This window comes from Medicago truncatula, chromosome 4 (assembly GCF_003473485.1).
Source record: "Medicago truncatula cultivar Jemalong A17 chromosome 4, MtrunA17r5.0-ANR, whole genome shotgun sequence".
In the NCBI taxonomy this organism is placed as follows: Eukaryota; Viridiplantae; Streptophyta; class Magnoliopsida; order Fabales; family Fabaceae; genus Medicago; species Medicago truncatula.
The window spans coordinates 48,135,750-48,161,654 of record NC_053045.1 but is presented as its reverse complement, the minus strand read 5'-3'; the positions used below and the strand labels follow the sequence as shown (position 1 = coordinate 48,161,654).

General features: G+C 31.7%; 2 protein-coding genes across 2 annotated transcripts; one reads left to right on the top strand and one right to left on the bottom strand.

Moving 5' to 3' along the window:
* Positions 1-5,363: 5,363 nt before the first annotated feature.
* LOC25493539 (uncharacterized) lies at positions 5,364-7,779 on the top strand. Its single transcript, XM_013602056.3, has 3 exons — positions 5,364-5,503; positions 7,154-7,261; positions 7,339-7,779. The coding sequence occupies exons 2-3, from the start codon at positions 7,168-7,170 to the stop codon at positions 7,485-7,487; spliced, it is 243 nt and encodes an 80-aa protein (XP_013457510.1). The 5' UTR covers positions 5,364-5,503; positions 7,154-7,167; the 3' UTR covers positions 7,488-7,779.
* Positions 7,780-22,308: 14,529 nt separating this feature from the next.
* Positions 22,309-24,418, bottom strand: LOC25493538 (1-aminocyclopropane-1-carboxylate synthase CMA101). The gene is made up of 3 exons (XM_013602055.3): positions 24,156-24,418; positions 23,752-24,044; positions 22,309-23,628 (listed from the first exon to the last, which is right to left on the bottom strand). The coding sequence occupies exons 1-3, from the start codon at positions 24,300-24,302 to the stop codon at positions 22,647-22,649; spliced, it is 1,422 nt and encodes a 473-aa protein (XP_013457509.1). The 5' UTR covers positions 24,303-24,418; the 3' UTR covers positions 22,309-22,646.
* Between the last annotated feature and the right edge of the window lie 1,487 nt (positions 24,419-25,905).

Here is a 25,905-nt window from a genome sequence, read left to right as displayed (position 1 = left end):
CCCAACATTGTTCATAACTCCTTATGACTCATATCTACACATATCGAGTGTAGTATAATCAGTATACATATCCTCTATGATTAAATCAATTACTTTGCTCTGTAGGTTCGGTTTATGGGTGAACACTCTCACATATCAGTTGAATTTGATAATGTAAGTACATTATTTACTACTTAGGAAGTAATTATTATAACTAATCAAAAATACAGAAAGTGAGTTGACCTTAATAGTAAGTACTTATGATATGATATTATTAATATTGAATAAAAAATTTGATGAACTTAAGAGGTAATAACTAGCTAGTTAATAATTAAGGAAACAAGTGTCTGCTTGAAGGAAATAAGTCGTAGCCTGTAACGCCCTATTTTATTATTTATTTATTTTATTGAGTTTAAGTGTCTTTTTATAATTTAGTCGGTTTATTTTGATGAGTGATATTTTATTATGTTATATGTTGGTATTTATTAGTATAATATATATGTTATGTGGTGTAGAAATATATTTGTTATTTGGTGTGGAAATATTACGTTATTTGGTGTAGAAATATATATGTTATCTGGTGTAGAAATATATTTGTTATTTGGTGTAGAAATATATATGTTATCTGGTGTAGAAATATATTTCTTATTTGATGTAGAAATATATATGTTATAGAAATATATTTGTTATAGAGATATATTTGTTATAGAAATATTATATATATTATATATATATATATATATATATATATATATATATATATATATATATTAGAATAGAATATTGAGACTTGGATGGCAGATTTGGAAATAAGAGAAAATAAGTAGGTTAAGAATTTATATAAAAGGGGAGAGTTAGAATTAGAAAATAAGGATTTCGTGAAACCTGTTTTTGGAGAAAAAGGGAGAAAACCAAGAGAAGAGAGAAGTCAGAGAAGAGAAGAATCTTGTGAGAAGAGGAGCAATCTTGTAGAGTTCAATCATCTAATCTAAGGTAAGGGTGGGACTAACTTTCTTTAATCATAAGTATGTAATCTTGAAAAAGGGTTTAACATTGTAGTTGTTAATAGGTTTTGATGTTGTAGAATTAGGGTTTGAAACTAAAATTGATCGTAGAAAGAGTAGATAATCCGATGAATTAGGTTGATAATTGGTGATTTTCTAAAATAATGTTTTTGGTCAAGTTTTATATGGTTTTGAGTGCCTTATCATATATAGAAATGATTACACAAGTTTTGGAATCAAATTTGGGCATTGGGAAGTCAAAATTGGGATTTTGGGATGAAAAATGAGTTTTTCCTGAAGAGCTGCACAGTGACAGCATCTCCTGTTTCATGTTCTTGTGTCTTTTTCACATGTTTCTATTTTGAAATTGGCCTTTGGTGTAAACATGAAAGTTGTAGATAATTGTGTTAGCTTTCCAGTGGCTTTGGTTTGACTTGAAAATGATTTTTGGTTTTTGAGTTATAATGAAAATACTCCAAGGAGGTCTTAAGTGAAATTTTATGAAAATTCTGCATAATTATTTCTAGGTCAACCCAAAACTTATGGATTGTCTCCAAACTTCAAAGCTTGTGTACTATGAGTTCAATTAAGGTTTTTAAGAGTATTTAACCTATGTTATGATGTTATATGATGTTGTTCATGATTGATGAATTATTATATGAATGTATATGTTAATGAATATGATGTTATATGATGTTGTTTACGATCGATGAATTATAATATTATGATGCAAGTTGTCTAAGTTGTTGAAGTTGTCTAAGTTTTAAGTTGTTTAAGTTGCAAGTTGTCTAAGTTGTACGTTGTTGAGTCCATGCATACTCATTTGAAGTTGAGGGCTTGATGCCCTGTGAGCTTTTACTCTTTAAGTTGAGGGCTTGATGCTCTGTGAGTATAATTATACTCTATATGTTGAGGGCTTGATGCTCTGTTTGGTACCATATGCATGATTAAGAAGTTGAAGTTGCATTGTCGAGTCGAAGTCGTCGGTGTCGCATTGTCGTTGTCGTTAAGTTGTCATTTATCAATGAGTTGTTAATGAAGAACTATGTGAAGTATTAATATTTATTAATCGTTGTTGTTTATGTTGTTATATGATGATGTGAAGTATATGATGTTATAAGATGATGTTTATGATGCGATGATTATGTTGTTATATGATGATGTTTATGATTTGATTATTATGTGCTATATGAAGTTGTATATAATGTGATGAATATGAAGTTAATAATGATTAGAAGTTGATTGAGTTATTAATGATGTATTATAAGAAGAGTTAATGTTATTAATTGATGAAGTTTAAGTTGTTAAATGCTTTTGAAGAATTATATGCCTATTATTATTGAATGTGAAATCTCACCCCTTCTGCTTGGAAATGTTGCCCTCACAATTGGGTAACTTGCTGGTAATCAAGATTAGCTGTGAAGTGAGTCGACTGTTGTCGTCTTAGGGTCGCTCTGATACGTAACGGGATGAGAATTTTGTTGTTGCTTTCTGTTCCTTACGTATTATTTTTTGAAGTTTTATGAGTTGGAATAATTTTATGAGATTTTACATTGAGATCTTTATGCCAAGGTTGTTTTAAAGTTGAAATAATTTCCGCTGCAATATTCATATGGGTAAATCTACAGGTACTTTGGTCTTCATTGCCTTGGGTAATCTTTGAAAGCCAATATAAAGTATATGCTTGCACTTACATTTGAGGTGGTAAGACCCCACACGTAAGGATCACCGTGTGACCAGCAGGCAGTGGCGGAGCCCTTCATGGGCTGGGGTGGGCCACGGCCCACCCGGAAAAATTTAAAAAATCAACGATTATAGGTCTATTTTGCGAGATTTTATGCAATTTTGTGTCGGTTTTATGCTTTGGTTGATCCAAATTCCTGCAAAGTGTTGTAGTGGCCCACTCGAAAATTTAAATAATTCAATTGTAGGTCTATTTGGCGAGATTTTATACGATTTTATGTCAGTTTTAGGTTTCGGTTGATCCAAATTCTCGCAAATTGTTGTAGTGGCCCACCCGAAAAATTTAAATAATTCAATTATAGGTCTAATTTGCGAGTATTTAAACAATTTTTCAATAGTTAATTTTAGTGGTCCACCCTAATATTTTTTTCTGGCTCCGCCTCTGCCAGCAGGTGTAACCAAACATTGGAGGGATAGGCGTATCCAACAGATAAGTATAGACCCCACACGTAAGGATCATCATGTGACCAGTAGGTGCAACTTGACGACTGACTAGGTTAGTAACGTCCTAACGGCCTCATCAATTGTATAGTCTACCTAAGATAAATGAACGCGATATTACTGTTATTTAATATCCAATAATATAAATAGGGGGATTCAAGAATCCTAACCGCTGCTTATTTTTCGGCAACAAAAAATAGGTAAACTTACTCCGTTGCAAACAGATAAAAATTGTAAACCTCTAGCCCTTTACTCTTTTATATTATCGTCAAACTAAAAATAAGTAACGCGAATTGTTTGGATGAAACTACAATTCCTATGGATACAATATTAACTTATCACTTTATTACTTGGTAACGATTTGGTACACTTGCCTAATCCTCACATCAATTGCATTAACTTTCCTTGTTATTATTATTTTAATAAGAGAAATGTTAACTTGTGCCTTTAAAGCACAAGTTAATGAGGCAAAAGTGGAAATAATTTGTTGTAATAAAGGCATAAATTTAATTTTTTACTTTTGATTAATTGAATGCACAAAATTCAAGAGAATGTTTCTACTTTTGAGTTACGATATGCCTTTAGGGCACAAGTTAAAATGACCCTTTTAATAAATATAAGTCAAATAAGATATTAATCAATTGACTTGTTTGTTATATTTTAATTTATTGCATTAGCTTTCTTTGCCATTGTATTGTTATTATTATTTCAATAAATATTAATCAATTGAATTGTTTGTTGTACTTTAATTTATTGCATTAACTTTCTTTGTCATTATATTATTATTATTATTATTATTATTATTATTATTTTAACGGGGATTTTCAATGTGTGTTAAACGTAGAGGTGTCAACAGGGATTTTCAGAGCGGGTTCCCGTGAGGATTCCCTGTTCGAGGATCCATATTCGAGGAATTCTCTCCCTCGTGGGGCGGGGATGGGAATCAAGAAGTATCCCCGTCCCACAGATTCCTCGATCCATGTGAAAATACTTTAATGTCCTAACATTTTTAAAAAACCTTAATATTTAACCTTGGTGTTTTGGAATTTTCACATGGTTTCATAAAATAACGTGTAAAATATAAAAAGCTTTTGGTTATCGGAGAAACACAGAAACATAAACACGATCTCATGGGTAGAGATGTCAAAACGGACTGGGCCGTACGGGCCGACCCGTTTAGCCTGATTAATTATAGGGTTTGGGCCTTAAATATTGAGGTCGAATTTTAATAGAGCTTTTTAGCCCGGTACCCATTATGGTTAGCCCATATAAAAATAAAATCCTATAAATTATATATATTTTTCAAATAATTCTTTACTTAGTTGATTATCAAAGTAAAAAATAAAAGTGAAAATTCAATGAATTAACACAAATATAAATGTAATATAAAATTATATTTATTTGTTTCGTTATTTATAATTTTAAAGATCGAATTTATAAATATCTATAACCATAACGTATCTAATTTATTTAAAATTGTTTTCCTCACCGCTTTAGTTTACGACATGTGTACAAAAATGATTACAATTTATTTTTGTGCTAGACATTATTTAAACATATTAAAAATATTATTTATAAAAAATTTATAGGAGTATTTTATAGTTTTTTTTAAAAAAAAATATAATTTTTAATACGGGCCAGCCCGTGTAGGACCGGACTCGGGTAATATATTTCAAGACCATTTTTTAACTGGGCTTTTTGGTCTGATCCGATAAAATCTGAAGCCCGTTAAGGCCGATCCTAAACGGGTCGAGACACCCCGTTTTGACAGTTACATTCAATAAGTCTCTCAACGGATGCGCCGATCGAGATTGAAGGAAAACAAGTGGAGAATGTTTCAACCGTACTTTAAACGTTGGAGGTGATGCTAATAATGAACAATTTTTATTTTTATTTTAGGGAAATAATGAACAAATTTTTATTATTCAAGTACATAATATTTCGGTGACACAAAACCCATTAGACGGTAGCAACGAAAATGACGAAATGAAATTTGATGAATTATAAAAAATGATTTTGATAAAATGTCTTTAAAAAAATTAAAATGTCTAATTATACATTATATATTTTAGGCTAAATACTTCTCCGGATCCTTTAAATTTCACAAATTTCCAAGATTTCAGATAACTCTTTAAGTTTAAGTTTCAAGTTTGTTTCAGATAATTGTTGAAATTTCTAAAGTCCTTTAAATTTTAAGTTTGTTTCAGGTAAATGATGAAATTACCTATAAGAAAGTCGAAACTTAAACCACTGTCAACTTAAACCACTTTCAAAGTTTAGAAAGTTTCAGCTAACAAGTTTCCTCAAGAGAAGAAGAACAAAGCAAAAATTTCCAGGTTCGTTTTCGTTTCTCTTCTTCAAATTTTTTAGGAAATTAGGGTTTACAGCTTATTTCGTTTTGAGCTTTGTTTTTCGTATCAATTTGAATTGTTCTTAGCTTGCGTTTCCATTTTTTTCTTCAATTTATGAAATCAGGGTTTACGAATTTGGTTTCATTGTTCGTTTTCTGATTCAATTTCATCTATTGTTCATGGGTTCCAATTTCCGTTTTCTGTTAAAATTATAGTGATGTGTTGTAATGAGTCTTAGAGTTAGAAGGGGCATTATGGGAAATAGGAATATGGACCCTAATAAATATGAGAAAAGCCAAGGAAATAAGTATGAAATGATTGATGTAACTTCTTCTTCTTCTCTCTGATTCTTAGTCCCTCACTTCTATTTTTCTTATTCTTATTACATTCCTTTGTTACCTATTACTCTCTATGAGAGATTCCAATCACTAAGTTGTAATGCTTAATTGAGTGAATCAATGAAATTTCATTTACATTTTTATTCCAATTAAGTAGAATCATTACATGTGTTGTGAATCTTATAACATATAGTGATGCAGTTCTGCTCCTGTTCTGTTAGTTTTTTGTGAATTTTTCTGCTAAGATTATAATGATGTGTTTTGAATCTTATAACTTATAGTTAATTTATGCAGTTATGTTGAATATTTTATGAATTTTTCTGCTAATTTTTTGTCAATCTTGCAGTGATGTACTTATTGTATAAAAAAGGGTATTAAGTTCTGTTTTTATTATTTTTTTATTGTTCACTATATGTTTGATGAAATGCCAAACTATAATCTTTCATTATCTTACCAAGAAAGGAACTGGACAGAGCTTAAATTTGGAAGGAGAAAAAGAAAGAAAAAAAACCGTGGGGCTTCGTGGGGATCCGCGGGGACGGGGATCAGGGAAAATATTCCCCCGTGACAGGGATCGGGGAACGGATTCAACGGTGGGGTGGGGAACGAGTAAGTATCCCCACCCCCAATCCGCCCCATTGACATCCCTAGTTAAATGGATATATACAATGAGAGTGCAAACCCCTTTTACATTTTCATTCATTCAAATTCCATGGTTTGTTCATATTAACATGTTAAATTTAAAACTGATTTAGTTGAAATTAAGATGCATAGAAACGATGGGATTTAATTGGACGATAGGACATAACCATTTAACTCTTCTTTATATTTCTGCATGTGTGTGTTGGAATCTATTTAGCATGGACACATCGACACCCATAATAATTTGAGAAAATGATATAAGTCAATGTAATAATATGTGAGAAAATGACATAATTTAATGTAATCATATGTGTCGGTGTTGGACATGATATGTTTCCGACATTGGGACACGTCTAATCCGAGGAGTATGTGTGCTTCATAGGTTGGAATCTAATATTGTTGTGTTTTTAGTTGTTAGGATCAGGAGTTAATAAGATTAGAGGAATCTTGTTTTCCTGCCACACTGGTTGGGTAATGGGTTATGGATTATGCTTTTAGCTTGTGTGGGATTTTGTCGGAAATGAGCCCTGATTGTTGATGTCACAAATTTTTGTCAGTTTAATCATTTGTTTTCTGTATAGAGATGGATATTTCCTTCCTTTTGTCAATTTCTTTATTTATTAGAATTAGTTATTCATTTTTTGTTTGTATACAGTTTAAGTTTTCATCATGTCGGGCAAGTATATCATAGCTTCCTTAGTTGGATCGTTTGGAATTGCATGGGTCTGTGATTATTATGTTTCAGACAAAAAGATATTTGGAGGTAAGTTATGCTTCTCTATAGGGATTGATTTGCATTTTGTTGTTTCAGCTGTGCGTAACTTCATATTCTTTCTTCAGGTACTGTGTGTGCCACAGCTTCAAACCCGGCATGGCAAGAAGAGACTGACAAGAAGTTTAATGCATGGCCTCGCACTGCTGGTCCTCCAGTCGTCATGAATCCTATTAGTCACCAGAATTTCATTGTGAAGTCTCGCCTTGAGTCTTAATTTGGTTGTTTATTGGTTTCATTGTGAAGTCTCGCCTTGAGTCTTAATTTGGTTGTTTATTGGTTTTGAATTAATTGGTTCATCTTGGTCATGGAATATGTCACCATGAATGAGAGTTAAACTTGAGATGATACTCTTGCAGTTCAATTACTGTTTGGGGGGTTTTACAATGTGAATGTTTTTTTTGTCAATAAAATTTTGAAGCAATCTTGGATTGATTGATGCATATATTATTTTAAAATTTTATATGCTAAGAGTAGCACGAATTGTTTGTGGTACGATTCTTCCTTTACGGTCATTGTATCAGCTACCAATGTTACTTTGAATTTCTGTGCTAAGATTAGCAGAGTTGTTTATGGTTTGATTCCTCCTTTAGTGATTTTCCCTGCTACCGTACTGTTTTTATTTTTAAGACAAACATCATTTATAAATTGGATTCTCCCACATTCTAGTAGGAGAAAGAAAGAACCAAAGTAAATGAAGAAAAACTGGCTTCAAACCATATTTAAGATAGTTTAGTCGTAGCATTTGGAGTTCCGAAATGCAAAAGGCTTGTTAGAGATGATGCATTGATTCAGAGGGCTGAAGCGTTCATCCATCACGTTCTGAGTTTGAGTTTTATTTCACCACGTACATTACAATATCTCCGGTCTAACATTTCTATATTGTGTACCTAAAACATGTTTGTTTTTAATTTGACCATGATTTTAACTTGTTTCTTTGCATACTTAGTTTAATTATCAAATAACCGTCTAGGAATCTAGGTTGATTAGCTCTTCATATATATATATATATATATTGATGAGAAATCTTCTTGATCACTTCTCTAATCTCCACTTTTCTAGTATGTAACGGCAGGGGAGTTTACTTATGCTTGAATAAATAGAGGTGTTATTTGCTACACTCACACAAACCTCACGGACAGTTATTATAATTCCACCCTTGATTTATTTATGATCATTATACAAAATGGTTTTGCAAACTCAAGCAATGACCTTATTAATCACGGTTAAAAGAAAAAAGAATTTGTTAAAAAAAAAAAAAGAAAGGTTAAAAGAAAAACTTCAATGTTTATATTTCATGATAAAGCTTTTCTTACCCTTGCCTAATGCAATAATTATTCCAATTCTTCTATTTCATCTGGTTCATCAGGGAGAGACATTAATTATATTAGGATCCTGTGATACATATTGTTTTAAGATAGTTCATACTTGACAACCACTCTGGAAATGGCACGAGATTATTGCAGCTTGAAATTGACAGGTATTGTAATGTATTCACAGACCCTTGAAGCCAATGAGGCAATGTTACCAACTGAGGTAGAGAAACAATAGTTAGAACCTTCAACTTCATGTTTGAGTTTTGGTCCTCGCCACCCTCTGAAAATTCAAATATGTTACAGTTGTCAACTAACAAAGTTTCTAATGCAGGAAAATGTTCAATATCCAGTGGCAAAGATCTTGCAATTAGCAACACAAAATACTTTGAGAGCAGGGAGTTTTATCCCTCCAATTCCAAACAATGCCTCAAGACTGTTGCAAAACTCGATTCTGAGAGTCTGAAGAGAACTCAAGTTCGCAATATCATTTTCAGGTAAAAAAGACTGCTTTGTTGTTATCTCCAAATCTTGGAGACTGATCAAATTTTTTAAACCTTTAGGCAATCTCTCAAGTTTTGTACATCTCTAATCTCAGAAGGTTGTAAATAGAACCTGGAAGTCTTTTAATCTTTTTATTATTCTCCAGACTAAGATATCTTAAATGTTTTAGGTGGCCAATGGACCAAGGCAAGCTCTCATACGTAGAATCGCTTAAATCCAAAAATCGCAAGTGTTTACACCTTAATATGCATGAATTCAAGAAAGACTTACTGTATGATCCAACTCCAGCAGTAGGAAATAGTATGCTCTTCACACGCCGTAATTTTTGGAAAGGAAAGTGTTCAGGCCTTATTTTTTCAGGGAAAGACAGATGCTGGGAATTCAAAGGCCTGAAAAAAATCCGGTATGCTTCACTGCTGGATCCTCCTGAAACATACCTAGCAAGATTATGCACCAAATCATGTACTTTAAACGCAAATCCAATGCCGCAGTCAACAAAATCTTGAAGAAAAGATATTGACAACAGTTCAAATAAATACTGGTTGGCACTATATTTCAATGTTTGATTTTGGTTTCTGTTTGGTGCTGGAATGAGAGCAAGTGCTCTCCACAGCGATGTTACATGAAAACTATCAAATACATGACCCCTTGGAATGAGAGAATTGATACATTTTATTAGAATTCACTAAATCTACTTATTTTCATTTTACCCTCTTGGGGTAAAAAGTGACAAGCCTTCTTGGAGCAAATAGTGAACAACCTTCTTAGGGAAAAGAAATCATTAACATTGGGATAAATCTAAATCTGGTTCTTTTTATACCCCAAGAAGATTCTTTTTACCCACGGTAAAAAGTTTTTGGATAAAAAGAAGCAAATTTAATTTTACCCAAAATGTTGATCTCTTTTTCCCCAAGTCGGGCTAGTCACTATTTGCCCTAAGAAGGAGATCACTTTATACCTCAAAGTGGTAAAAAGAGACTAGAGACTATTGAAGAAGAAGAGAAATAGGGGTAGAGAGTGAGGAGGAGAGTGAGAACTGAGAATGTGAGATGGTGTGAGGAAATGAGGAAGTTTGGAGGGGCATTTACAGGTGGGAATGGTAACATAGGTTATAAATACCATAAATGTAGTAAAAAAAACGTGTAGATTGAAGGTTGAAAAGCTGCCCAAAGTAAAAAAAAAAAAAGTGTGTTCTTGAGCTCTGACCAACCGGCCAACTTGCGTGAGTTAACTTGCGCACCAGCGTGACTTAACTCACGCATGGGATATAATTGGAAATTCAGCTGGGCACGAGCGTTTTCTGTTGGGAGAAGAGCAAATTCTAATCAAACTCGTATTTCTTTTTGAGTAAATAGGCAATTACCCCCAAAATTGTATGTTTCGCCCCCTCCGTCAAATTCTTCTGTTAGTCAACATAACGTTTGCAAATACCCCTGAAGTTTTGCACTTACGTACAAAATGTCCCCCGAACTTGAAAATTTATATTTTTTTCTTATACTTGACTCAAAAGATATTAAAGGCAAACAATTAACAATTACATGTTACTAGATGCATTCCATCGGGCCTTAATCCAAAGTTCCTTGAGATTAGCAAGAAAAAAAGGGTGCAACAACAAAATGGAGAGAATGCCTTTACCAAAGGTGCCTATTTTATTGGGAAAATGATATGGAGCAAAGGCTACAGGGAGCTGCTCCAACTTCTTAATGATCATCAAAAGGAATTATCTGCTCTTAAGGTTGATTTATTTGGTAGTGGAGACTGGAGAGGACTCTAATGAAGTTCAAGAAGCTGCTAAAAAGGTTGAGAGTGGTTTGCTCATTCAAATGCTCTCATTCTAGTCAGGATAGGAGTAAAAAAGTTTAGTGCCTTGAATAGATGTATGTTAAATAAGGCATCTCTGTTTAGCATCAGTAAATGTTGGAGAATTTGACTATTTCACCTGAGTTGAGATAAATGGTGTAATGAGGGATGCTACCGTCAGTCACTTTGACACTCTCGGTTAGGCACTCGCTTGCATATTGGACCACGTCACAATTTTTTTAAAGGCAGTTACTTGTATACCGAGTCCCCAAGTTTAGCTCTTTTTTTTTTTTTTTTTTTTTTTTTTTTTTTTATGTACAAGAAAAAAAAACTCCAAGTTCTGATAAACGTAACTATGGCTTTTCGCTACTGTTCACAAGTACTCCGTAGTTCCTGCAACCTCAGTAGGAATATGAACCGGCATCACCTTCACATAACCACAACAACCAGGGAACCAACCTTCAACTACATATCAACCAAAAAATAAATCTTTCCCCAAATTTCACAAGAGGCCAGGCCAAATTTTTCAAATAAATTGTCTATCTCGCAAAAGTTCATATTCTCGTGCCAATAACCTTGCTTTGCATCTAGTAAATTCAAAAACATAATAAAAAATTATTAACACTCCAAATACCAAAAAAGAAAAATGAGAAACTCAAGTATTTTATTTATTTATTTTTAAATGGTTGTATTCCCTTTCTCTCTGTTACCCAGAATTAGATGTGAGAAATTCAATGGGTTCAGCATACAAAAGAGATTTTTTATTTGAAAAAAAAAATCGTTAAGATGAGCTTCTTCTCATGTTGTTATGGATCTTCTTCTCCAGTTATTCCTTCTGCTGCAACCATGGAGATCGAAGAGGTTGGATTAAAGGTGTTTTTGAATCTGTGTGCAACACAGTTTTGAGAATATCATAATTAAAAAATAAAACGTTAGAAAATTCATTACTTGTTCAGCCGGTAACCGGTTCAAGAGATTGAAAAGTAAATGACGTGTCACCTATGCAAGGGAGAGTGACAGACCGCGACTGTTAGAGCAACTGCTCCTAGCATTGCTCATGGTGTAATTCATATTGTTTGTAGTAATAAGTTCAACTCCAACCCCATTAAAATGAAGAAACTACACTACAAATAACAAAACATGTGAAAAACTTTAGTTGTTGAATGCTTGGAAGACATAGCTAACAAAATCAGCTATAGATTAGATGTTAGGCAGGGCCGGCCCATAGCCCGTCGAGGCTGGGCGACGACACCGGGCCTCCAATTTTTTGGGGTCCAAAATATTTTTTTTTTAATATGTAAGATACGAAAATAATGATTATATATCTATTAAAAGTAAATTTATTTAATCTGTACAGCTTGCTTTAGTGGCATGGCCAATTTTTGTTGAATGTGTGGTCATGTGTTCTAGACCCACCAAAGTGTAATTTTTAATTTTTTTAAATAACTTATTTATTTTTTTGAGGTCCAGATTTTTTTTTTTTTGCATCCCTTATAAAATTAAAACCGAGCCTATAAATTTATTAAGGGCCTGATGTTAGGTCAGCTCACCAATGCAGCTGGTTCACTATAATGAGGGTGTGCAGAACCTTCAGTGCTAAAAGAAATGGAGGAGAATGTAGTTTGACTAATTAGAGTGCAATATAGAGAGAAATAAAAATATAGGAGTTGTGTCATTTGAACAATCATTTGAAAGATAATTTACAAAGAAAATGAGGCATTTATATAAAAATCAAAGCAAAAGAGAGAAAAAAAAAATATAATATGAGTATAATAGATAAAATTGTCTCAAATTGTCACAATTTAGCTGTACAAATATCATTTATCAAAATATAAACATGGATGTGACCAAACTAGCAAGAAATTCACAAGTAGGAATTCCCTTTACAACAATGACCGCTCTTGAATAAATTAACCATTTCAAACTGACATTTAATTCCCCGATCTAATTAAAACACATCACTCGAATTTGTCAAAGCCGTCAACAAAATTCCTTCTTCATCCTAAAAAAAAAACAAAATTCCTTCTTCTTAGTTTTGTTTTGAAACTTTTTTTCCATTCTTTCATTTTTCTTAACATTATGCTAACAAGTGTCCTTGATAATTTTTTTTTTGAAGCATAAGGATGTCTCTCTTATATGACTTCATTGTTTACATTTCAAATTTTCACACGGAAGAAGCAATGCTAAAGTCTACGTGCGCATGCATAAACTAGCTATAGAAGTACATATGGACACATACAAAAATTTATTGATCAAAACTATTTGTACAAAGTAATCTTAAATGATACGTATATTACATAGAGTACGTATATTATTACCGTGACTATAAACATAACTGTGTGTTGACTATTTATATTATAGAGATTGTGGTACTATGAAGCTCTCATATAGATACGGTGCAAGTACGATATAATACGGGTATATAAATATGCGAATTTTTTGAAATTTAGGATACGATACGGCTAAGATACGTTAACAAAATATTTATACTAAAACTTATATGTATATAAAATACTTGAAGAAAATAAACATTGATTACTCTTCAAGATTATATTATTATAAAAGTCACAATTTTTTTAAAAATAATATATATGATTAAAATAAAAAAATGTTAAATTTTCTTATAAACCATATTATATTTTCATATGTTGGGATATCGCGAGAAACATCATTATAAAACTCAACACAAATTTTATCTAATGTTGTTTAACTGAATCACATTTCTCTCGTTACCTTCATCCAAAAAAAATAAAAATATTTTTAAGTGTTTATCAAGAAACAATTCTACCGACGCATACATAAAATTGAATCATATACATCTTTACTGAATTTTTATAACATTGTCTCACTTTTTTACCCTTCATCTTTTTCTAGGATATGTATATGTGAAGTATCATATAAGTATCTTTGTATTTATGGAGTATCATATAAGTATCCGATAAAAATATTTTTTTAAAAATTTAAATAATTAATTCTGATACTTCATGGGTACGTATCGTCGTATCCGTGGAGCAGGGCCATTCCTACGAATTCAGAGGCTCGGTTTTGTAAGTGAAAAGAGGCTCGTAATAAAATAAAAACGTTTTTTTTTTTAAAGAACATTACTATTTAAATTTTTTAAAAGATAAATATAAGGTGTCGTATATATGCGATACATCCAAAGATGAAAATCATTAGCATATACATGAGTAACCTCAAACCACCCTTCCAAAAAAATATACTCACCTAACACCAAAAGCAAAATGACCCAATTCTAATAGGCCTAAAACAAGACAACAAAAGAGGAAAAAGAAATCAAATCGGGGAAGAAGAAAAGGAAAGTCTGATGGAGTGATGGTGATGGAACACATGTGATATTAGAGAGAAAGAGAATAAGAAATTTTTGTTTTTAGTGGGGTAGTATTTAGTAGTACTACTAAGCTATATATATATATATATATATATATATATATATATATATATATATATATATATATATATATATATATATATATTTTTTTTTTTTTTGAGACCCATATCTTGAGGAGGCCCGATTCCATTGATCTCTTTGCACACCCCAATGTCCGGCCCTGCTGTGGGGTATCGATATCCGATACATATCCGATACGGGTATGTTTCTGTTTTGGAGTATCCGGACTTCATAGTGTGGTATGATAAGTATAACTTGTTTTTTTTTACCAACTCTAATTAAAGTTTGAAAACATTAACTCCGACAAAAATCTTGCATGGAAGAATTTTATGAACTCTTTGATTTAGCTTTTGGATTTTGGGCACCGTCACATATGACTGAAATGACAATTGGAGAATATAGACCGGAATATTGGGGATAGCTTCACCACGTTGGTAGTCATGAGAAAAGTTTTGTTCCATAAAAGGCAAAAAAGGTTCTACCAAAATTCAAAACAAAAACAAACAAAAAGGCAAAAAAGAATCAAAGATTGTCAAAAGTCAAAACAGTACTAGTACCTGTTTCTTGGAAATTAATTCTTATCCATATTTAGAAGATTGATATTGATATAAATTGAGCGAACCAATTAATACTATTATATATATATATATATATATATATATATATATATTATTTTTTTTGTCAATGAACCAATTAATACTATATATATATGGAAGTGGAAAAGAAACACATCACCAATGGTCTAGTACCCCAGAAATTTCCTTTTTCATTGTGCATTTGGAAGGAAAAAACAATAATGACGTTGAAATATATACTCCATGGTTTTGACTATACCTCCCATTCAAATTGAAAACATCAAATAAATAAAGCTCAACAAGTTAAGATGAGAAGAGAAGACCAAAATGAATTCCGCAACTAGACAAGAAAAATCCATAATAAACCTATTCCTCATGTGAATTGTGTTAGTTCGTGTTGGATAAGACTGTACTTTGCATTGCATTGATGGGATCGATCGTTCTGGTTGGTAAAGGACAGAATCTATCGTTGTAAGAAACTTGGAAACCAAATTCAACGAAAACTTCATGCGCATGAGAAAAATTTATTTAGATGAAATTAATCGATTATATACATATCAACAAAAAAATAATAATGATGTAGAGTCTCAATTCTTGTAAAAAAAAAAGTTAAGATCTCTCAATTTATAACGTTATCAATTTCTTCAATTTAAAAAGACGTTCCAATTTCCTTAAAAAAAAAAAAAAAGACGTTCTAATTGAACACTTTTTTGTTTATTTTTATTATTCTTAAAGTAGAAAGATTACTCTTTTGCTTCTAGATCTCTATGAATCAATATGATTACATTCCAATTCCTTCCCAATCCCTACTGAATAAAATCCTCAATTGGATCTAAAATTGAGGGGTTAGTGTGAGCATATGTGGTTATACACCCTTTAGAATAAGAATCATTTTTGTGAAAAGTTTTTATAAAATTAAAAAAAAAAATTAATGATGGTGGGACTCACTAAGTGGTAGGATCCATAATCTAATTTTTATGTGTATCTATTTTTAAACGACATCTTCCATTGATGGTCGGATTCAGATAAGTGTACCAGATTGTTTACCAAATAATAAAGTTTAAGTAGATTATCGTATCCACAAAGATAGATGTTCCAACTAGGCAATTCACATTACTTATTTGGGAACAGTTAAAATAAAAGATAAAGAGTTAAAGAATTTTGCAATTTGATCTGTTTGCAACAGAGCAAGGTATACCTGTTTTAATTGCAGAATGTTAGCGGCGGTGAATGCTCTCTATTTATTTGTTGGAATTAATTAATAGTCAAGTCTCATTCAGCTTTTAGCATTTTCTATATATGTGATGAGTTCGTGGGATTTTAATACCTACCAGATGTCAAGTTGCAACTGCTGATCACACAAGTAAGTATGTGTGGGATCTTACTCTCTCAAAATTATGGGTTCATTGCCCTCCTTTAGTCAGTTACAACCATTACATAAGAGTTTCTACGGATTTTAGTGTTTAGGGTTGTCATTCTTGTAGGAAGATACACTTAAACATTTAGATAATATCATACATATTTTTTTGGGGTCGAGAATAGTCTGATCATTCATAGCCACCAGCCTAGTCAACTCAAAACCCTATCTTTCAACCCCTGAATTATAGCTTGTGAGGCCCTAAAGAGATTTTCTAATTTAATAGCAAAGTGAGGAAATGGATCTGCTAGAGGTTCCTAGAACCGTTTCTTGTGAACAAAGGGGTAGGCGCGCTTTAAGACCCTCCTTAAGCTGAAACCTAACAATATTACGAAGCGATTGATAACTATATTCATTCATGGGATCAATGTAGAACGTATTACCTCTAGGATAAGGCCCATCCACCTCCACTCCAACATATCCAATTATTTTAACTTCCTTTGTATTATATAGATTGTATGTGAATCTCGTATCATCAGTAATATGTCAAGAACAAAACAATAAAAAAAAAATATTTGGTTGTTTCATTTTAATTACATTTTTTCACACACAAAGGTAATAATAAGTTTTGCACCTATGTGTGAATTTAATTAATTTTAGTTGGAAGAAGTTTATTTAATAATCTCTATGAAAATATAGATATCTCTAATAAAATCCAATTGTTCAAAGTAATTAACTCTAAACAACCAACCAAACCAAATTGAGACCTAAATAAAATTTGGCAATTTTTTTTTATAGGAATTAGAAGAAAAAAAAATCTGTAATTTCATAGTACTAAGAATATATTTAAACTTAAAATAATATTAGTTAATAAGAAAATAAATATAAAAAAATCTACTAAGAAAATATATCCTCTATTTTTTTTGACAGATGGAAAAAATATCCTCTATCTACCTCAAATAATATTCCTAGCATGGAACACGACAAGGTAATTAATGTGATAATCACAAGCCAATGGGTGTGGGTACCTCAAAATCACATCGTATAATAGACAATTCTGTAATTGATCAATCATTTAGCTGAGAAAACACTTGGCATGAATCATTCGGAGAAGACCATGGGACCCAAAAATTAGAATACTAAAATTCATGTATGGCTAATAGGTGAAAGTGCATTATTATGAGAAGCAAAAAGGCCATGTTCATTTGACCCTTCATGTCGCAATCAACAAAGGAGGTCTTTACTTGTAGATTGCATAGCTTCTATACCATTTGAGGAACAAAAAAACTCTCTCTCTCTCGTCACCTACAATCAGCATTATTCAAAAATTTGAGCAGGTGTTATGTGTTCCCTAACATGTTCTACATCATGTGAAACCCACATGTTACCCATACCATGTTATCAATAATCCTGCCCCAAATATCTCAATTAAGGAGTAAATAGGCATTATCAATTGATTGAGATAGCACAAGTGTTAGCTAGACTCTTACAACGTGGCGAAATAAGATATGTATCTTAATTGCATATGTGTTTATGCATTCAGATCGACATTGCATCAAATATGACTACGTCTATTTTGCCTTCAAATTTGAAATATAGGAATTCAGTCTTTGAAATAATATAAAGATCGATCAATTTAGTTATTTAAATTTGCAAAATTGTAATTTAGTCTCTTAAATTGAAATATATCAATCAAATTAGTCATTTCCTAACCAAATGATTGGGGCTCAAGTAATTAATAAGTTGTCCTAAAGACAAATCATTTAAGAGAACCTGAGTTAAATTTCTCTAAGAAACAATTCTCGACCATACTTTACCTACCTCTATCAAACTCTGAATCACTCCGCGACCCTTCTCTTGATTACCGGAGGATTAACACAAAAAATATTTAGTCTTTTTCACAAATTTTGCACCATAATTATGTGTTATTGGTTACCTGGTCTGGTCAGTCTTTTTGCAACGAAGTTGTATATTTGTCTCCTCATAATTCATAAAGATTAAAGTAGATAGGTAAATATTTTTTTTTTTAGGAAATAGGTAGATTTTTTATTTTTATTTTTTTAAATATAAATAAATAGATTTTTTTTACTAACACATTATAATTGAATGAACATAAAAATTCAAATTTACTTATAATTCGCACTATTAGAAAAATTCATGCACTGTCTTGGCAGATGTTAACAATTTTGAGGACAAAATTACCTATTCACTCAACTAGAGACTAATCATACGGTCTTGGTGCTTAAATGTCTTTAGGAATCTCTATTAAATAATTTTTTCATGTGTCTACAAGATCATTTCAATTAATTATTCAACAATAAAAAAAAGAAGTCAATTATCAACAATTTGTTAGTCGTTACTATCATTTTCCTCTCCTTTCTGACAAAAGATCTTTAGATTATTAATTAGTTTGGATTGTTTACAGTTCTAATGATTAATGCAATTATTTTAAGTAGCTAAAATTATAATCAAACCATAGTAAGAAAACAAAATCTCTATAATTTGACCCCTCTTGGATGTGCGTACAACTAAATTATCGTTCAACAAAAGCTTCTATTGATTTATTTTTTGTCTTATACATGACATTGTATATATTAGTATTAGGATTTGCAAAATGCAATAAGTATTTCTGTATTTTACGTTGCCGTCCAAAATCTGAACCGCGTTAAAGAAATCCCAACAGAAAACCGTGTTGACATGTTTTCTGTTTTGAGTTCTAAGGGAAGTGAATTAATATTTTATAAGATACATATTATTTTATAGTTTATACTTTATAATATTAATGCTTAAACTACCAGAAACGAAGTTCATGATATGTTAGTTAGTAGTACCCCAAAGTATTAGCTTCTATGTCACATGCATATGTTGTTGACAAGAATTTGGAAATCGACCGAAATTCCTACACCTAATCGTTGAATAAACTCAATGATCCAAATTTCTTTATTGTGTCTTTGATTAGGAATTAATGAAGCCATAAGATTTGCAAAGCTTCTCTTAGCACGCAACTGATGGGTGATTTGTATAATATTTATTATTGTTATATTTTGAAGGTAAACAACTTAATACATAATCTGCGACATATCAGATTAGTGATAAGAGTTTGATTTTGTAGTTTTAAGAAACGAAGATTAAATATTTTCATAGACTATTGTGAAACTAACGATCAAAAGGAACAAAAATTATGATAAACTCCTAGACGAACATAGCACTTGAAGCTAAAATGATAAAAGCAATAGGAGGAACCTCAAGATAGTTTCCACACTCACACCTAAAAACAGATAACCCCTTTGAAGCGCTAAAAACCAGAGACATTGAATCGTTTAAATCGCATTAGAGTTGATATTTTTCTTGAACTTTTTAGTATTGGTCTAGTGACCAACTCATGCTCAAATAAACGCACACACACGAGTGTGAATATGGTAACCCAAGTTTAAATCCATGACTACACCTAAAATGTCTTCACAACCAACCACTAAGTTGTAACATGGATTTATTATTCTATTAATGTGAAATGAAATTTATATAAAAGAGTACAAGATCTATTCCATTCCATTTTAAGATGCTTGATCAAAGAGACATCTTCCCAGAGATCAAACAAATTTAATTTGAGTATAGAAGTAAAATTAGTTTTTATGATTAACAACACGAAAACTCGTTTAAGTTGGCGTGGTGATATTAACTTAAGATCGAAGAGTGTGATTCTCCTCAAGAACTCGGTTCGAAATCCAATCCTTTTCATGTGTTTATGGCTGCTAAAGTAGAATAGGTATCAAAAATTTGTTGTTAAAAAATCTTCAACCATATATCAATAATTATCATATCACATTTCAATTGAGAATGACCATTGACTTGCACCAAATTCTCTCGATCACTTTATATATATAGCAATATAATTATCCTATAATTTTGGTATAACATGATTATAATCTATAATAGCAAATAAAAACAAAAATATATGGTTAGTTATATCGATCCATGTGATTCACTATAAAAAAATTATCATGATCTATATAAGAGACGGAATCATGAGAACAGTATCATCTAACTTTATACACTTTTATTATTAGACTAATGTAAGTTTGATTTGGTATATGGAATCATCTAACTATTATTTTTTTCCACAAATTTTATAAGCATATAATTCTCAAAATTTGTGGTCCAAGCATATTATTCTCAACTGCTATTGATCAGGCTTGTGATTGGTTGGTGCTTTAAGAACATGTACGAATCGTAGAAAATAAGTAATCAATATTATATTGTGGATGTAAGTGTGAACGCATGACCAAATCGTTTTTAAGTTATAACTTACTATAATGTAGGATCTTCGGTGCTCGAGGATATTAAAAACTTTACTACAAAAGAAGAATTTATAAAGTATAGTAATATATTTGTATTTTTGACAAGGAGTAGTAAATATTTGTTGTTGTCCCCCATCTTGTAGAATTTATGCCACACAATTTAACGAGACTATATGTTGAACATGAGCTCTTTCAAAACAAAACAAAAAATGTTGAACATGAGCTAGCGTGCTAAGGTGATAAATGCATTCGTCAATTTAGTTAACGTGTCATGTGTACATGAGTTGAATTGTATCGATAAGACTATTTTAATGAGTAATGACTAATTTAAATTGTTTAAATTTATGATCAAGTGGTTGCGGTATGAATGAAGATGTGGATCACTTATTTATCGTGTGAGTTTTTTTTTTTAGAAGAATTCGATACTTGATTTCATTGATTCGGTTTTGTTACGGTCGCTACTACGGGATCCTTTTTCGATCAACTTTTACATTTTGGTTGTTTAGGTGATTTTTTAAAACAATCTCGTTTTGCTCTGAACATTATTTGGCTTTCATTCGTTTTAAAATTGTTAGACACTCTCAAATGATTAGTCTTAAAGTTAGTTATTAATATTTTATAATTATGTTTAAAATTGAAATTACAATTAATCATATAAGTTTCATTTATTTTAATATAAGTTATAAAGTGAGAAATTAGATATGCATACAATTATAAAATGAGCGGCATGGATGTTCTATTTAACCATCCAAAACTACTTTTAAAGAATGATGGATAATGTACCAACAATCAATCGATAAAAATAGACACATAATCATCTTTGCATGTGATACCTATATAATAAATTTTGTTACACTTGTAAATATATCTATGTGACAAAATTTGATTAGTTGATGAATTAATAACTCACAACTCATCAAAGTAACCTAGAAAAAACCTTAAAATAATAAGTTTCTTGGACAGCATTGTGCACTTCGTAGGCAACCAGTCAGCATACCGCATACGTAGTACAGACCGCGTAGTTTGTATGAGACAACAACTTTTTAAGCAGTGATGATGACTATGATTAATTCCAGAAAGTTCTCCAAAGCAAAGTGTCCTAAATAGCTTATAAAATGATTCTCTTGCAATTAACTTGAGCACTTTTTGATTAAGTTGTTGGTTACGGTTACATGATTAAATAAATGTTAACTTCAACATCGCTCCCCACAGATTTAACTTAGTTTACTGTTTACCACATCCTTTTCTTACAATTGAAGGAAAAAAAAGTGGAGGAGCTCCCTAAACCTAATTAGCTTAAAATAATCTCAAAATGGGAAATTAACCTTATTGACTTTTTGGCCTCTTAACCACACACAATGCAAATTTTCCTTGTTATACGCCTGGGAAGATGTTGCATGGTTGAAAACAAAAAAAAAGGTATGAAGGACGGTTTGTATAATATGACCATAGCCCAATCCATCTTCTACACCACTTATCTCGCAAAAGAAATTAATCCACTTGTTCAACACATGGCACTTGTACTAATCTTTCTAATTAATACAAGCAAATCCATCACCATAAGGTAGGACATGATATAATATTTTCATATCTAATTAACTTTTACGTAATTATGAAATGGCCATTACTCATTAGTGTCTTCATTTTTTTTATAAAAAATTATTAAACTATCAAGACTTCTCATTGTTGATACCAATAAGATTTTCATGGTCGGGTTTGTACAAAAAAATAGAGAAGATTTTGATGGTCGGGGAATCATCAAATCATAGTAACACAAATATATATCATAAATAAATCAAACTTTTTATTGATTAATAAATATATAAGGATATAATTTTCATGCTAATTAAATCAAACTCATACAGACCAGACTAACTAAATATTCTCACACTTCACATCCACATGGGCAGAGTGCTTTCTCTCTCTCTCTCTCTCTACAATTTAATCACGAAAAAAATATATAGTAAATAACATTTTTTGAACTACTCCTCCAAGAAATAACTGGGGAGTGCAAAAAGAAAAAAATAAAAATAAAAGTGTAATATTGTGCATGGCTAGTTTCTTCAAACTTCAGCACTTCACACACACACACACTACGATCATCACCAATCACCACCAAGTTACCGTTCCTCTTGTTGATCACGTTGATCACGAGACGATAACCGAAAAACCCACTTAGTGAGTAAATTTCTCTTTGTGCTTTTTGTTGTAACACCATTAACATTGCCAGTGGACTCAACAACGAAAGCTTTCAACCTTTTCATTGCTAGTTTCAAAGTCTCTTCTGACATGTTTGCGAAACACACACGAAACCAACCTGGTTCTGTACAATGACAAGATGAACCAGGTGAAATGTTTAAACCAACTTGGTACACTATTTTCTTCCATAGTTCCATTTCAGCTTCAAATGTGTTGGAATGGAGAAGATGCCTCATATCAACCCAACAAAATAATCCTGCATTGCTTTCCAAGCAGCTTATTCCGGCTTTTTGTAACCCCGAAACAAGCTTGTTCTGACGTTTCTTAAGTCTCTTTAAGTTTTCAGCTAGGTAGTTTTTGGTGAATTTTTTGTCACCAAGCATGGCGGAAAGAAGGTATTGTGTTTGCGACGAGATTAAGCCGAAGCTTGACATCTTCGTGGCAGCAGCAACAACCGTATCATTTTCAGAGTAGATGGCGCCAACGCGGAAACCTGGCAAACCCAAGTCTTTGGAAAGACTATAGACAACATGAACTCTCTCAAAAATATTATCAGCGTCTTTGGAGTTGTTAAAGTCATTTCTGTCTTTAAGAATTTCCATGACGCTGATGAAATTTGGAGAGGAAAAAACAGTGCCGGAGTAAATCTCGTCGCTTATCAAATGCATGTCTTTGTTTTCTTTGATAAAGTCAACGAGAAGGTTTAATTCACTCCTTGACATTGTGGTGCCTAGCGGGTTTGATGGGTTTGTAACCATTACTCCTTTGACTTTAAGGTTGCGTTTTTGTGCCTCTTGGTATGCTTGTTGCAATGCTTGTTCGGTTACTTGAAAGTTGTTGGAGCTTGTGCAATGTATTGGAACAATCTCAACACCAGTTCTCCACTTAAGATCTCTATCAAATCTGCACAAATCCAAAAAAAAAAAAACATATCAACAACTTTGTCGCGAATAATGTCACATATTCAGCTCTTGTCACTTTCATTCGTTTTCAAATAATAATGAAGAAAAAAAATATGTTACTTACCCTGGATAATAAGGAGTAGGAAGGAGGAATGCTTCTCCTTTTTCAGCAAGACAAAACATAAGAGTTTCATTTGCTGAAGTAGAACCTGCGGTGAGAACTATGTGGTTGGGATCAAAAGTAACTTTGTTTCCTCTAATTTCAGCCATGAAATCTACCAATGCTTGTTTGAATGCAGGCATGCCATGGTAGTCTTGGAAGAGAGCAAGTTCACGGAATATGGATTTTCCATCTCTTTTGAATCCAGATGCATCTGGATTCTTAGCTAGCCATGATTCCAAGAGATCAAAAGAGAGCTGCAAAAGAAGAAAAAAAAAATAATGGTAAGCTAAGTAGAAAATATTTTTTTTAAGGTTGTTATTGTTGTTATAGAAAAATTAATTAAGAGTTTAAGACTAGTTAATTACTTGATTCTCAGCTAAACCCATTTGAATAATTCCTTTAGGATTGTGAACATTATCATATGGATTTTTCTCGTATTCTTCCCATCCTAAGAAGTATGAGGAGTCTTGGCCATGACTATTACAAGTTGCTTTTGTAGACAAGAGCTTCATTTTTGTTGTGTTTTTTGAGGTGGTTGAGAAGGAATATGAACAAGTGTAAAAAGGAGAATAAGAAAGAATGTTTGAGGGAGAGAAAGATGTTTGGTTTTTTAGATGAATGAATTGTTTTGAAGATGAATTGTTGTGAGGAGTAGTGAGGTGGGTGTATATATTTATAGAGGCAAAAGAAGTGGTAGTGAGATAGAGGGCCACGTGGTTTTGCAGAAACTCTTTTGACTAAAATATGTAACCTTTTTCTTCTAGAGATAGAAAGAGACATAACCAACCATATAATAGAATCATTTTTGTATTAAAAAATGTGATAATATAATAGTGCTATGTTGCTTAAGAAAAATAGTGATATATGTCCACCGTCCCAACCATATCACGAGAAGTCCACGCTCCTAGTATCACTCAATAATGAAGAGTATATTTATTTATTTATTTAATTTTACTATATGATTTTTTATAATTGTAAGACCAATTTGTGGAAAGTGTCTCCAACAGGGTTTAATCTCGCGTGGGAATTCAGGTGGATTCTTGGGCAACAAGGAAACAAAGCATATTCTTCTTCCCGTGTTAATGAATCTTGGCCTTGTGAAGTTTTGGTGTATGTTTGTTTGGATTTACTAGGAAGAACCTAAAATTGCTTATCAAACATGGAATTTAGATTAAAGTGTAACTATTTAAAAGTTATTTGTAAGACAGTATCCTAAAACTTGAATGCAAATTATGTTAGAAATATTATGAACTAAAACGATTAACAAAATTAACATTTGAGTGTCTGACGCACTACGGAAGCGTAGGCTAGCAAGCGCTAAATCTAAATTGAAAGAGACAAGTTCGCAAGCGACAAACTTGTGAAAATAGTGTTTCGGAATTCACCAGAAATTGAGAAAAATTCTCTAAAATATTATTGAATGAATAAAAATTATCTCTTAGACTACAACTATTAAACTTAAATAGGAAAATAACAAAACTTTACTGGGCCGAAAATAACAAACTGAAATAAAAACAAACAAATAATAAAACTAGGTTGAAATAATAAAATACTAATTAAATTACAATGGAAATCATCCTATATCAGCAGCTAATTAAACAAATGAAGACATTTATAATATTCAAAGTGACTAACATAATACACATTCAAGCATATTTTTATAATTTTGATACATTCAAATACTATAATATCAACGACTCATTTGTTTTAGTGCGTAAATAACTATTTATTAATTATTTTACCTTTGTGCACTGCTTTCATTGGATAAAAAATTTTACATCTATTTTTTTAGTTGTTGAGGAAGGGCTAAAGACCCAATTTCACATCAAAATTGATTTTAGTTCTTGAGCATTGATTCTTTTCTAACTTTCCTTTAATTTTTTTTTTTTGTCATCACGAGGGCCTCCAAGATCATCCACATTAGATCAAGAGCAACTACATAAGTGAGTTTGACACCGTATCTTGACCTAAAATTTTAAAGCATCGAGACTTTAATTCACACTTGTTAGACAACAAATTTAATACATTTTTTAGTAGCAATTAATTATGTCTATATTGAATACATTAATTCCTATAGATGCACATAATGCGCAGTGAAAAACATGAAGAAACATA